General features: G+C 32.1%; 1 protein-coding gene across 1 annotated transcript; it reads left to right on the top strand.

Moving 5' to 3' along the window:
- Window positions 1-1,493: 1,493 nt before the first annotated feature.
- On the top strand, window positions 1,494-14,278 carry Smp_137940 (putative guanylate kinase; the record flags this gene model as incomplete). The annotated part of the gene is made up of 5 exons (XM_018798996.1): window positions 1,494-1,620; window positions 4,829-4,870; window positions 10,339-10,435; window positions 11,268-11,406; window positions 14,159-14,278. The coding sequence occupies 5 exons, from the start codon at window positions 1,494-1,496 to the stop codon at window positions 14,276-14,278; spliced, it is 525 nt and encodes a 174-aa protein (XP_018650830.1).
- Between the last annotated feature and the right edge of the window lie 510 nt (window positions 14,279-14,788).

Here is a 14,788-nt window from a genome sequence, read left to right as displayed (position 1 = left end):
AGTTAGACAGCTAATGAAAACCTGGAAGGAATGGACAGCTGTTTCACCCCATCGTTGGACTCTTCGTCATTAAGCATCTATGAATCTTCCACTTGTATTTAAATCCAAAACTTTTGGTCTTGAATGTGGACAATTAATCCTAAATCACTAAGTCTAGATTCAATAGTGTAGACGCTCAACTTCAATCAGTCTTCAATATCAAGTGAGTATCTCCAGTTGCTTTCCATGGATAACAATCTCCATGACCCCTCTACTGAAAATCGTCATGTGCTTCATAATTCTTCGAATTCTGTTGTTATCACAGTCATCTTCTTCCTTCGTTTTTGTTCTGTTCAATTCAATCTTCTCAGTCTTCTTCTGCTAGACATTCTACATTTATACCTGTCAGCATAAGTAGGATATACCATATTATTACTATCTCAACATCCTACATACCAACCTAAAACAATGATAATAATTATTTGGACATAAGTATGTTTATTTCATAGTTCCGTTATTTGCTTGTCATAGGGAAGTAGCTAAGTACCTATTTATATCTGTATATACCGTACCATTCTTTGATGTTCCTTTTTAAAAAAAATCATAATTATAACTAAATTTGAAAATGATGAATTTCTCACAGCTTAAAACTTCTACGTAAGGTATTAAAATTTCTATCGCTGTCAACTAAATATTAGAACTATTTGGCAATCACAAGTTATGTCTACTGGATTACCATAGATATATAATGATTCATTATAATAGTCAAGTATAGGTTTATTTACTAAAGACACGGCAATATATATATACATAGAATAAAATGTTAATGAGCATTGCATGTAGTTGGAGAGAGTTCCTCATGATAATATTTTGTCATAATACATGATAAGAGGGAGTTTTGTGGAGATTTTAGTAATTTTATATAGTTGAAATCATGAGCCAATTGAAGCTAAACCACTATGGAAAACCTGGAAGCACTGGACGGCCAACTCGTCCTATTAAGGGACTCCTCAACTGTGCGCATCCACGATCCTGCCTCGAGAGATTCCGACCCGGGACCTATCAGTTTCGCGCGCGAGCGCTTAACCTCTAGACCACTTCACCGGCATTCAACGGTGTTAATGTCTAACTTCAACGAATTCACGAAGTTGCGCAACCATTCACGAATTGTCTCAGTGACTTGATATCTCACAACAGACCTGGTTGAACTACACTGGTCACTGTTACTCAATAAAACTCCAGGAAATACCCCATGAAGCCAGTCAGCAGCAGTCTCACAATAGGACGAAAAGGCCGTCTAATGCTTCCAAGTTTTTCATGATAGTCTATCTTCAAGTGACTCACTTATTTCAACTATACATAAGACATTAGTTTAAAAAGATTCCCTTAAATTTTATCTCATATTTACAAAGAAATATTGTTCCGTTAGCTGTTCTTTTCATGAATATATTTTCTCTAGTTTTCTTTTTTTCAGCACAACAGGTTATTTTCAAAGATAAAATTTAAATTAATACATGAGTGAACTCAACTTAGAATTGAAAAGACCAGTTGTTATATGTGGTCCATCAGGATGTGGAAAAAGCACATGTATAAGAATGCTTATCAACAAATATCCAAATTCTTTTCGTTATTGTGTATCCCGTAAGTATTTTATTACAGTTTATTCATATGAAAAACAAGTCACATGTTAAATTAGTTATCATTTCTGGTATTAACGTTAGTTAATCATAAGTTTTATTTAATTCATGTCAATTTCAAATGAGCCCCCAAATGCCCTGGTATGGCCGAGAGTGAGAAGAGTCCACTCTCCCTCTCGAAATGCTCTCACATGGCCACGCGAATATATAACCTCTGCCAGGGAAGTCTTACTCACTGCCTACTCGTGGCGAGGGTGTTGTTTATGAAATTGAGAAGTCAAAAAGCGAAGGTCCAGTGCTTTAACCGGATTGGTGGACACGGAAAGTCCACCTAGGGGAGTTGGAAAACCTTGATTCCAAACCAATGGTGCACATGGGCTCCAGTATCCTGAAGGAACAAATGGAGTATGAATCAATTGTTGGTCACCGGCTACCATGGGACTGCATCTTCTTACAATGCTCCACTGCCTTGTGAGTCAGACCTTTAGGTCAAAGGCTCTGGGTGTAGCTCCCTAAGAAAACCACCTGCTTCAGTTAGGGCACCTGGGCAGTAACACAGCCCTCACACAAATCGAATGAGATTTGTGCGGCGCATATATATCTGGTGCTTTTTTGTACCAATATTTATGTGTTTAAATAAATAAATAATTTCAAATGAAAAATCGCTAAAAATAAAAGAATAATAAACGTCAATGTTGAACTAGTTCAGAGTAACTATTTACATGTCTAAATAACATTCTTTGTTATTAATCGATGAGTTAATACCGGAATACCTAAACATTTCTTACAACTTTATTGTTTCGTCGAAAATTACAAACTGACCTAGTTTATATATTGATAAACTGAAAAGGATATATCTGATTCTTTCTTTGATATAACGCTTAGCAAAACGATCATATCTGAATTATTAAATTATATCAGTTCATTGTAAATACGTTTATTTAGAAGGTTTAAGTAGACCCATCTTTCTCTAAACACTGTCAACATTATTCTGTCTTTTAGTTTTTTGAAGTTCATGTTATGCAATCACTTTGGAGTTTCACTTACCTATTATCCTTTATATAACATTCATATAATTGCTGGTAATAATACGACTATTCTCTATTCTTTCTTTTGATAAAAAAAATCGTTCCACTGATGTAGAAAATTTCCTTCTTCTCTCCTATCTTTAGTTAAAAACACACGTTTTAAATTCTTTTATCAGGTTTAAGCTAACCCAGTTGCTGGTTTTCTAAATTAATCTATTTTAAGTGGCATACACATGAAATTGAAAGCCAATTAAGTACAATTTTAAAGTTTTACTGCGCATGATTAATAAATATGCGTATTGATAATAAAGTAGTATACTTATTGAAGACTGAAAAAAACACACAGTTAAATATGAAATTAGAGAAGGTAATCTAACGCTGATCGTTTGTTTGATTAGTTCGTTCTTAAAAAATGTGTAGATAGCCTTTATATACAACTTGCTTATACAATGTAAACTATTTGTTGTTGATGGCAATTTTTTGTAACATTCAAAAGAAGTTATGTGTAACGGAGAGTCATACTTATTAAAAGAGAAAAGAAGAAGTTCCGAAATATATGAAAAGACAGACTTTGAGAATAAAAATAAATATAGATATTCTAAAAACCAATTACTAAATATCATAATACAGCTTAAAAGTGGAATCTAATCACTATAAGAAAAAGAGGAATCTTACTAAAAATAGTTTCTAGACTGAACGTGATTTGCCGTCTGAACGGTTAAAGATGAAAAGTTAGTTATTATGGTGAAAGCTATCATGTCAATGTCTTCACTTATTGAAATCATCAATGCTTAAACAGTTACTTCATAGTGTTCACGTCAAATGACATTTCTAAATGTTCAAAGAGATGTATTTTATCAAACGTTTACATAGATTTAGTTATAAAGTCATAGGTTAACTATTATGTAAACAGTTAAGTTTTCAAACCACCTTTCCATTGGATGTTTTGTTCAGCCCAAACTTACCTGAAGAGAATGTAAACATTATTATTTACAAAGCAGGATTTTAGATAAATGTATAAGGCTATCGGTGATAAAAATCACCAAAAGTGATGTTAAGTGATTGTACATAAATCATCATTGTTATATCGATTGAGTATGTGCGTGCCCTGTTTGATATATGAACGTTATAGACTGCTAATCAGAGGAGTGAACTATCGATTAGAGCAATGATAAACAAAAGCCGTATGAGCAGTCTTGAGTACTTATCAGTCCTGCTTTCTGCCTAGACAAGTCAGTTAAGTCCAAAACACAAATAACAGCCTGTGCAATATCAATCATTATTCCCAAACATACTGAGTTTATATACCAAAAAAACTGACCACATCGTACCATAAAATAGTAAATAACATTTGTACAAGATTTGTCCAAATGTGGCTGTGAATAGAAGGAACAATAATTAATGGACTAGAAATAACTTAAGAATGGTAAATCGTATAATAATAGTTTATAGGTCAAAATGAAGCTTATGATAAGAGGAACACGAATACGAATAGTTTAGTTACTTAACAATTATACAATAGGAAATATACATATCATATTGGTCCATAGATAGTTCTCAAAGTTATCATTCATAAATCTCCATTGGATAAGACAACCATGACCATCACTAAACGTATGATGAACTTTAATGAAATGGCTGCTTTTGATTATGATTAAGTTTAGTTGTTCGTATAATGTGTTCAGTAAACATTTGATATTAGCTAACTTATGTGTATTGAGGTATAGAAGTGATTTTATTCATTTGCACTTTTAGATTAATAGTTTGCTGTCACCATCAGAAAAGTACAATGAATAGTTGGAATGCATCATAACATCAATATAAAATCCTAAATAACTTTGTAAATTTATTTGTGTCAGTACCTCAAAGCATTCAACGGAATATGATAATGAATTTGCTCAACATACTTTCTTCATTTTACAATCCAGAAATCGTGATGGTGTGATCTCAGAGTAAACTTCATATTTAGTTTATCTCTGATAAGGAAGTCTAAAAGCTGTAACCTCAGCTATTGTGGATTTATTTAGAAAACACTTTAAGCATTAAAACATCTGATTGTTCAACATTCAATTATATATTATGCCAGTGAACGTGAAATTTCATTCTTTCAATAATAATTATCAACAGATTTGATTACATTTGAGTCAGCTAGTGATTATATATTTTTTGTAAATTTTATTTTAGATACCACTCGGCCTAGACGTCCAGATGAAATTCATACAAGAGGTAAATGCCTTTTAATTACTATAATAGTCATATGATGTTTTGAATTGAATTAAGTTTATTTGTTTTTTTGAATAAACTTTACTATATAAGAGTATTCTACCAACTAAATTCAGTATACATGAAGTAAACAAACAGATAGTTACATGTTACTGTTTTTGTTAACAATTCAATGTTGGTGACAAGCGAATTACATCCTTTTACTGTTGTTTACTTATCAGTAAATTATACAGATGTAACAGAAATCAGGTTTAAGGGATTTTGTTTTATTTTCATGGATATTGACTGGTTTACATGGTAGAATAATAAGTATTGACTAATAATACTCTTAAGTTCTCAGAATCATTTCATACTGCATGCTTAGGTGATCTCAGGTTATTTAATTTTTGTAAAACATGTTAGTTCTTTCTGATAATGATAACCACAAGTTCCTGAGTGAATATCAACTCTGAGATGCAGGTACATCCGGCTGACGAGTCTCGAATAGGACGAAACACGTGTCCGGGATTCCATCGCTAGCCACTATCCATTTTCGCTTGTAACCACAAGAACAGTTGTATTTTCGCATAACCTTCGATGTTTTTCCATCAATCGTTACTAATTTTACTACACTGATTACTTTGTGGTCAATGGTTATGTTTAGTTAATATATATGGATAGTTGTTTCATGTCAATTTGACTTTGTTAAGTACCAAGTTTTCCTCTGCACTGCGATATTTTTTTAGAGCTCTATCGTTAGGGATTATTACTGAAGAGTAGTATGTGTCAGTTGTTTCCTTTTTGAGTCCAAAATTCATGCAGTTAAAGATATAATCGTCTCAACTGCATTTAATATAGGCTAAACAAAACAGTTCTTGATAACAGGAAACCTGTAAAATAAATCGAAAACGTTTAATTTTCAGGATAGGTAATATATAACTCATGACTTTTTCCTTATAAATTATGATCGCTTATCAATTTAAACGGAGAATTCAATTTTCGGGATTAGTTTTTATGCCACTTAACTTCAGAAATACCGATCCGAAATCGCTTATCTTTTTCAAAACTGCTAAATATTTGTATCTCCAAATGTCAACGTATTTTAGTAAGTAGTTTAGAAAAATTTGTCTGGTTTAAAGAAAGCTTTCACTAAGACCTAAGAACAGCCGAAAATCCATTATAAAAAAAGTTTTGTTGTCATTTACTTATTGCCATTTTATAAACCAGAATGTAGACGGAGGATAATAGATGAGATATTACTTCTGAATAAGAAATGTCTCATAACCACCCAAATAGATATTATTTTTTGTTTGTATCAAGATTGTATTCTCTGACCTGAAAGTTAATCATCCCAGGATCAATGTGTTCAATTATAGAGAAAGTTTAGTAGATTTCTAATTAGTTTGTTTTCAGTTTTCAGAATTCTGAATGTAGACCAATGTATTTGAAGTCAGTGACCGAAATATGTGGACAGTACATGTACAAATTCTAATTTGTTAACGATTTCACCATTTTGTGGGCCTAACAAGGAAACACTGAGTTTTAAAAATATCGAAATATTCTTTTACTCTTAGTATTATAACCTGTTTTAGCATAAATTTGACATTGTCGTTGAATAGTGCCTTTATTTTAATTTAGCGAAATATATGGGATGTAAAAACAGTATCATATGAATTTCCGGTCAAATGCTTGATAACTTTGTGATTCACATTATGGTTCGGCTTTAGTAAAGCATCTAATGAAAACCAAATTCTATTGTTGGACTCTCTAACTATGTGAATCTATGAACCCACTGGAGTTCGGACCACGAGAATCTCATATTTAGACTACTAAGGCGGCATTTATCGATTTATATATCTAAGGTCATTTATTTCATATTACTGAGTAATAATCTGCTTGATTTTCTATGGTTGTCTAACTAAAGTCATTACGTCATGTAAATCATAAAATAACCATCTTCACAAACACCTGAACATAATACCTTGTCATCCACTTCTTAAGAATGAAAAGTGAAGAGCTAAGAGTAAGAAGGAAGAATCCGCTGTACTGATTTCCTCATCTATCTAGTGAAGTTATAATTCATAATTAACTATTCAGCGATTAAAAACTATCTATAAGGATCCTACAATGCAATATAAAGTCACATATATTCCATGTAATGTCAAAAAGTCAGACAATTATTTATTATAGTTTCTATATCACAAACTGATCTTAGCTAAGTCACCATTGGAAACTTGAGAGGACTGAAATTATTTTTCACCTTAGTGTAGGATTCTTCAGCAGTGTGCATCGTTTGTCACTTGAAATTTCTGAAGCAATGGCTTTTGATTCTTATATTTGTTCCTTGAATTTTCCAGTTAACCTCGGTCAAAAATTTTTGTATTTGACTAATTACTATAGTCGGGTTAGTAAAATACACAAAAACACTATTTGTGAAAATTCAGGACAATAGCATTTTCACTAGTCAAACTTAGTTGCAAGCCAAGTCGTTTTATAAAGAATAAGAACGTAGTCACAAATTTCACTAATTCGTTTGAATGAACCTTACGTGTCCAGATTAACAAATCTAACTCAATAAATCCATTAATTTATAATTTAATGTTTTATGTTAAGTGGAAAGCCTTTTATCATCCCTTTTTATGTAATACCACTGTTTAAGAATCTTTTAGATGAATGCTATCTCCCAGTTTGATCAAAACCTTATAGTTAGGTTGAATGGTGTTTATCGAGATTCTTTGTTTTGGTATGATTAAAATTATCAGAAGGGGTTTTGTGGAAATTTTAGTAATTTTATAGAGTTGAGATCATGAGTCAATTGAAGCTAGACCACCATCGAAAACCTGGAAGCAGTGGACGGCCGTTTCGTCATATTATGGGACTCCTCAGCAGTGTGCATCCACGATCCCGCACTCGCGAGATTCGAACCCAGGACCTACCAGTCTCGAGCCAGAGCCCTTAACCGATAGACCACTGAGCCGGTATCCAACGGTGTTAATGTCTAACTTCAACTGATCCACGAAATTGAGCAACCATTCACCAATGTAATCAGTGAATTACTATCTCACAACAGACTCGAGACTGGTAGGTCCTGGGTTCGAATCTCGCGAGTGCGGGATCGTGGATGCACACTGCTGAGGAGTCCCATAATAGGACGAAACGGCCGTTCAGTGCTTCCAGGTTTTCCATAGTGGTCTAGCTTCAATTGACTCATGATCTCAACTCTATATGATTAAAATTGTTTAGAAACTTTTACGCATATCGTTCTACCTAAAGTGATTTTTCGTAGTTGATTTTAAATATTCCATAACGTATGCTGACAAAAACAGACGACAATTCATGTAAATAAGGAGCGCACTTAAAGATCAAGGTCACTAATAACGGAAATATTTCTTTTATAAACAGAAGCGTGATAATTATGTTATCAAAACATTTCGATTTAACTTGGTATTGTTTGTTTAAATCTTCGAATTGATGTTTAAGACTGAAATTGATCAGTCTCTTATTGCCATATGTGCATTCTGTGCGGATTTCTTTGATATAGCCTTGATTCACAAGCATTGTAAGCAAAGATGGATAGTGACCCCATTGCACAATCAAATAGCTATCAGGACTCAGTACCTGAGTGGATAAGGTGATGGAGTTTGAAGAGAACGGTACTGGGTGTGAATATCAACTCTGAGATTCAGGTACATCCAGCTGACGAGTCCCAAACAGTACGAAACGTGTGTCCTGGATTCCACTGCTAGTCACTATCCATCTTCGTTTACGATTTCGATATAACATTTACATACTGACATTTGAAAGCAAATTTCCTTTAGAATAGATTTCGTAAAATCAATTTTTCTTAAACAACTGATTACTAAATCATTCAAATGTTTTGTTACAAGAAAAAATCAGTTGTCTAGAGAACAAATGACATTTGATAATGGAAGTGAATGATTTTACTACAAAAAGTTAAACAATATATGACTAAGTTGACTAACAAAAAGTTTAATTCAAAATGAAACAATATTAGAATTCATCACTTAAAGCTTAATAATTTTATTAAATTATGGTTGTCAGGGGAAAGAAATATTTAAAAAAAAAGAAATTAAATGCTTTTTAATTCACTTGGTATTGTTTGTTTGAATCTTCCCATTGATGTTTAGGACTGCAATTGATCATTCTCTTATTGGCATGTGTGCATACTGTGCGGATTGCCTCGATTAAGACTTAATTCACAAGCATTATAAGCAAAGATGGATAGTAACTAGCAGTGGAATCCATGACGCATGTTTCGTCCTATTTAAGACTCAATGTTAACATCAACTCTGAAATGCATGCACATACAGCTGACGAGTCCTAAATAGGACGAAATGCGCGTCCTGGATTTCACTGTTAGCCACTATCCATCTTTGCTTACATTGAATGTTTTTAATTTAAAGCAAAATGATAATGAGTGGGGTTTTGAAAAAAAAAATCAATAAAAAAGAGACATGCAGAAAAAACCAGGTTTTCAAAATTTTTTTTCGAAATTATAACTTGTTAAGTGAAGTGTAATGAATAATAAGTAGTTTGTTTTATATTTTCTGAAAAAACTTATTTAATACAAAAAAAAAACAAAAAACAAAAATCAATTCGAGTATTTTTATGAATATGGATTTATTCTAGTAATTATTGATTTTTAATAAATGAGAGGATAAGTATCGAATAAGAGGAACATAAACTATTGTCCAATGAAAAGTATTCACTTTTCAATTTTGGAAGATGTTTGAAGAGGTCGTAAATATGGAGAGGATTCTTATTCATGTCTTTTTAGTAAGGTTATAAATGTCTAACTGATCTCTTAATACTGATTTATTAGAAAAGTATTATTATATTCAAATATGATTCATTTCCAAGCCTTAAAATTATAAATAGTTGAAATTCTTCAGTGGAGCGATCAGGAATCGCTTTACTTCTACAGCAGTTAATGTCAATGTTTTAAGCAACTCTAAGGTATAATAAGATATAGTTATTTCATCTTACTGTGCTTCAGTCGTTATGATTGCTATACTAAAACGATTTTGACATACTACGGTAACGAAGTTTATTTAGTTAGCTTTACATAATTGGAAAACTTTGATTTCACAATAGGATTTTATTAGTACAGGGGATTTTTGGAGGGTGTAGAATTTTAACAGACTACCACTCAAAACTTGGAAGCACTGAGCGGCTCAATGGTCCAGAGGTTAAGCGTTTAGGCGTGAGACAAATGGTCTTGAGTCAAATTCTAAGGAACAAGGTCATGGATGAGGATTGGGAAGGAGTCCCATACTAAGGCAAAACGGAAGTCCAGTGGGTTGATGTTTTCAATGGTCGTTGAGCTAAGGTCACTTCCTGATTTGAACTGTGAAAATGGTGTATTAGTTTATAATAAGTAGCGAAAATGTTGTTCAAACGTCGGCATCTATTGATAAACGTTTTGAGTGAAAATCTATTAAATAAAGTAGTATATTAAATTTTTCTTGCAGATTATAACTTTGTGTCAAAAGAAGAATTTGATGAAGCAATAAGTAAAGACGAATTCATTGAATACGTAATGTTTTCTGGACATTATTATGGGACAAGGTAAGAATTTACATATTTCTGTAGATCATTAAAAAATGTTTTCTTGTGTATTCATTCATTCTACATGTAAATGAATGCTCCAGATTGTTCTTAAAAATAGTGATGCAGTTTGCTGATTTCCGTAATGTGTGTCCTATCCACTTCCGAAGTCTTTTCTTAATTTCCTACTCAGATGAGAGTTGGTTTGTTCTCTCCAACAGTAGGTATCCGACCAACGTAAATTCAATATCTTACGTAGGCAATTGTTTATAAATACTTGTAACGTTCTGATGATGGTTGTGGTAGTTCTCGACGTTTCAGCTCCGTTCAGTAGAACTGTCTTGACGTTCGTATTGAAGATTCTGACTTAGATATTGGTTGACAGTTGTTTTGAGTTCTATATGTTCTCCAATCGCAGGAATGCTGCCCTTACTTTGTTAATCCTTGCCTTTAAGTATGCATCAGATCCCCCCTGTTCATTGATGATACTGACCAGGTACGTGAAAGATTCCACATCTTCCAGAGCTTATCCATTAAGTGTAATTGGGTTGGTGTTCTTTATGTTGTGCTTGAGGATATTGTTTTTCCCCTTGTATCTGTTGAGGCCTACTGATGTAGAGGCTGATGCTAAACTGACTGTCTTTATTTGCATTTGTTCATGTGTATGGGAAAGAAAGACCATATTATTTACCACCTTCAAATCGTCTAGTTGATTCCGAGCTTTAAATGATCTAACATAGTAAACTAGACGGTAAAGTCTCATCATTGCCATAACTATTTGTGTGTTTATATATTTATATTGGGACTACTTTTATTCAATTTATATATTTGTTTTAAATGTTCTTAAAATCAGTAAATCTGAATTGAAAAAAGCTGAATTGGAGAAACGTGTCTGTTTAATGGATGTCGATATACAAGGTGTTGAAAAGCTACAGAAAACAAATATTAATCCAATTTGTATTTTTATACGTCCTAGAACTTTTGCTATACTTGTAAGTTGAATATTAATATAAAAATGACAATTACAATATGCTGCAAAGTTATAAGCTGAATAAAAAATTTCAATATACTAAATGTATTAAGAGACAATCTGTTCACGACATTTTATACTTTCCTACAATGTTAAGCTCCTATTATGTAACTTGTTTAAAATGTCAACTAATTTCTTTTTAATCACTAGTATTCTTATCACAGTTTCAGATGTTTTCATAAGAACCAATAGTATAAATCATTGGTATTTCTCTTATTTTTAAATAAGTGAAGACTGTAAGAGAAATCATCAGTCGAATTGGAATATCATTGGGCATCATTGAATACAAATCTAATGCTTTGGAGGTTCAACGCTCTCATTAGATATGAAGGTTATAGATTTAATTCTTCATAGTATCGTTAACAGATATTACTAATGGATAGCAGACTAGTCAACCTACTAATCATCAGTTTCTATTAAAATTTGAGAATCATATTTATCTGTATTCTCGCGTTTTCGTAACTAGTGACGTGATTTTCTCAAAAAGTTATTTTTAAAATTTACTTTGTTATGAAAATAAAATGGTTGTACTTTGTCCTGAAATCGGTCCACCATTAGGTGTGACATTTACTTACGCTTCTGGAATCTCTGAATATTGATAAGCATACGTCCGGAGTAGAAAGTTAAAATTCAAGGACGTAACAATAAGCATACGTCCGGAGTAGAAAGTTAAAAATGTGGTTAGAAACTTTGGTATGCCATACGGTTTTTAATTTGCTACCTATATATATATATATATATATATATATATATATGCAAGCATTCATTCAAGGAAAGGGATTCGTTAGTAAGCCATCGGAAAAAGGTTTGACCTAAGTTCACATTTGTTATCAAGGCTTAGCGGTAGTTTTGAAAGAGCACATGCTTTTCATGAAATTCAAATTTACTTCATCCAGTATCATAGAAGAAGATTTTAGTAATAGTCTATTCGGACTTTAGATGTGTGTGTGAGGATAGTTATCTACCACGAGCAATAGATTGGGGATCATCACGAATTGATTGGAGTTAAAAAAAATAACAGTAAATACCATCTCAGTGTTCCGGATGGTAATCGTTGGCGCGCGAGACTGAATGTTTTAGGTTCAATTATTAGGTGTGGGGCCGTGCACGCACACTTCTAAGGAGTCACATACCAGGACAAAATAGTCATCCATTTCTTCAAGGTTTCTAATGGTGATTAAGCCAAAGTCAGTCCGTGATATAAACTTTCAAGAAGAATTGGTTTTTTAACAAACAGATCGACAGTTCAAATAACACGAACCCCATCAATGAATGTTAATTAAGGCATGAAATATAGAGGTATATATATTTTCGACATAACGTTAATCGTACTTTACAATAGTCATTACTATTTTTTGGAGTACTCATCTTTAGAAACTAATCACCTTATTTGTTATTTCTTTACATTTATTAGGAAAAACGATTAAGATCTCGTTCTACAGAAAGTGAAGATAGAATTCTTCAACGTCTTGCAGTTGCACATCAGGAAATGCAGTACGGTAGGTTATCAGTATATAAATTTTCAGGTTTTTAGAATAATTATGCAAATTTTGCACTTGTAAGATATTCATAGTCAGGAAATGCCATTTAATTTGTCAATTTACTATCGTTTTAACATTAAAATATAGTGACGACACATTCCGTTAAGCTCATTTTACTGTTAGATAGATCAATTTTATTTTCTTGACAGATATTTACGTAAATTATTTCGCTAAAATTTACTGTCAACATTTAAATTATTGACATCAAATAGTTACTACTGTAACTACAACCATGTTCAATTTCTATGTCAGTTATGTTTATTTCGAACAAAATAGAATTTGTTGTATCTTAAATTTTAAAAGTTTCTTGTACTTCATCTATCAGATTTGTGTGAATGTGTATTGTTAAAACAAAACATAAGTAACAATGCATAGATGTGTACGATATTGTTTTTGAATTAGATCTTAACCATAATTTAGCCTAATTTCTATTGGCATTTATACTCATATACGATGAATCTTATAGAGGTAAATGCATATCATGAGCCAGTAATAGTGAAATAGATTATATATATATATATATATATATCATTCATTAGTTTCGTCTTAATGAAAGGCGTCTAATACATTTTAGTCGCTATTAATGAATTATTTAAACTATAATGTCAATTTAGGCATGATGAAAATACTTCTATTATTATTGATAAACTTTATTATTGCATTTCATTGAATGAATGTGACGTACTTTTTAAGGTAAACAACTGAATAAAAAACCGTTATTTCTTGAAAACTTTAACAACATATAGTCAAAGTATATACATTACCCTGGTAACAATGAAATAAGTTTTAAAAATGATCTCTTGAACTGATGATTAGAAAAACAAAATACTATGACGACAATATTATTTTACGCTGGATTTCAATCTTTGCGACAATATATAAACTTAAAGGATTTTATATTTCCAACTTTCTGGCTATTGATCGAATGGTAATATTAGATAAATATTTTGAAGTAACACACAGAACAAATACTGTTATCCCCAAATTTTGATCTTTAAAAGAAATAATGATATAAATATCGGCTTGTAAATTACATTAATCAAACCTTATTATTCACACTCAATACAAATGTATCACTGCTTCGTCAAATATAAACAGAAAACCAAATATAAATTACATAAGGACTTGTGAGTGACTCATTGAATAGTATACATTCTAATATTATTATTCTAGCCAGAGGTACAGATGTCCCATCCTGCATACCATGAAGTTCGATCATGCTGGGCCGTAGACAGATATCATCAACGGCAACGTATGGTTGTTTCAAATTATAACGAACTGATTGAAATTTGAAATGTTAAACATTAAATATCAACTTAGTGGTTTAAGTATGAAAATTTCCCCACTACACCTGAAGCCCATGTATGGCTATGGATGCGGACTGTTGAGGATGTCCATACAAGGATAAGGTAACTCTCCAGCCCTTTTCAAATTTCGGTGGTTGTTTAATTAATATCAGTCCATGGTGTAGGGCTGCAAATTCAACAATTTCACAACAACTTTATAATAACAAAAAATTCATCATGTAATCCCTTGCCTCTATCTGTACGTCACTCTCAGCTTCCTTTGGTGAAACAGTCCTATTACGTCGTACATTCCTTATTTAAACTGCTTAATAATAACTTATAATTCAGTTATCATGATAAACATCTTTATTTATCATTACATTCACAAGATGGTTATTATTAAATTAACAAACGTGCATACATTCACCACCTTTTGTCTGCATGACCTTAATGAATTACTGTTATCACTTGAACAATATTTGCTTAGGATATTCCATTCATCAGTGTTAATAGGACT

Source organism: Schistosoma mansoni, chromosome 3 (assembly GCF_000237925.1).
Source record: "Schistosoma mansoni strain Puerto Rico chromosome 3, complete genome".
Lineage (NCBI taxonomy): Eukaryota > Metazoa > Platyhelminthes > Trematoda > Strigeidida > Schistosomatidae > Schistosoma > Schistosoma mansoni.
This window is presented reverse-complemented; position numbering and strand designations above follow the sequence as displayed.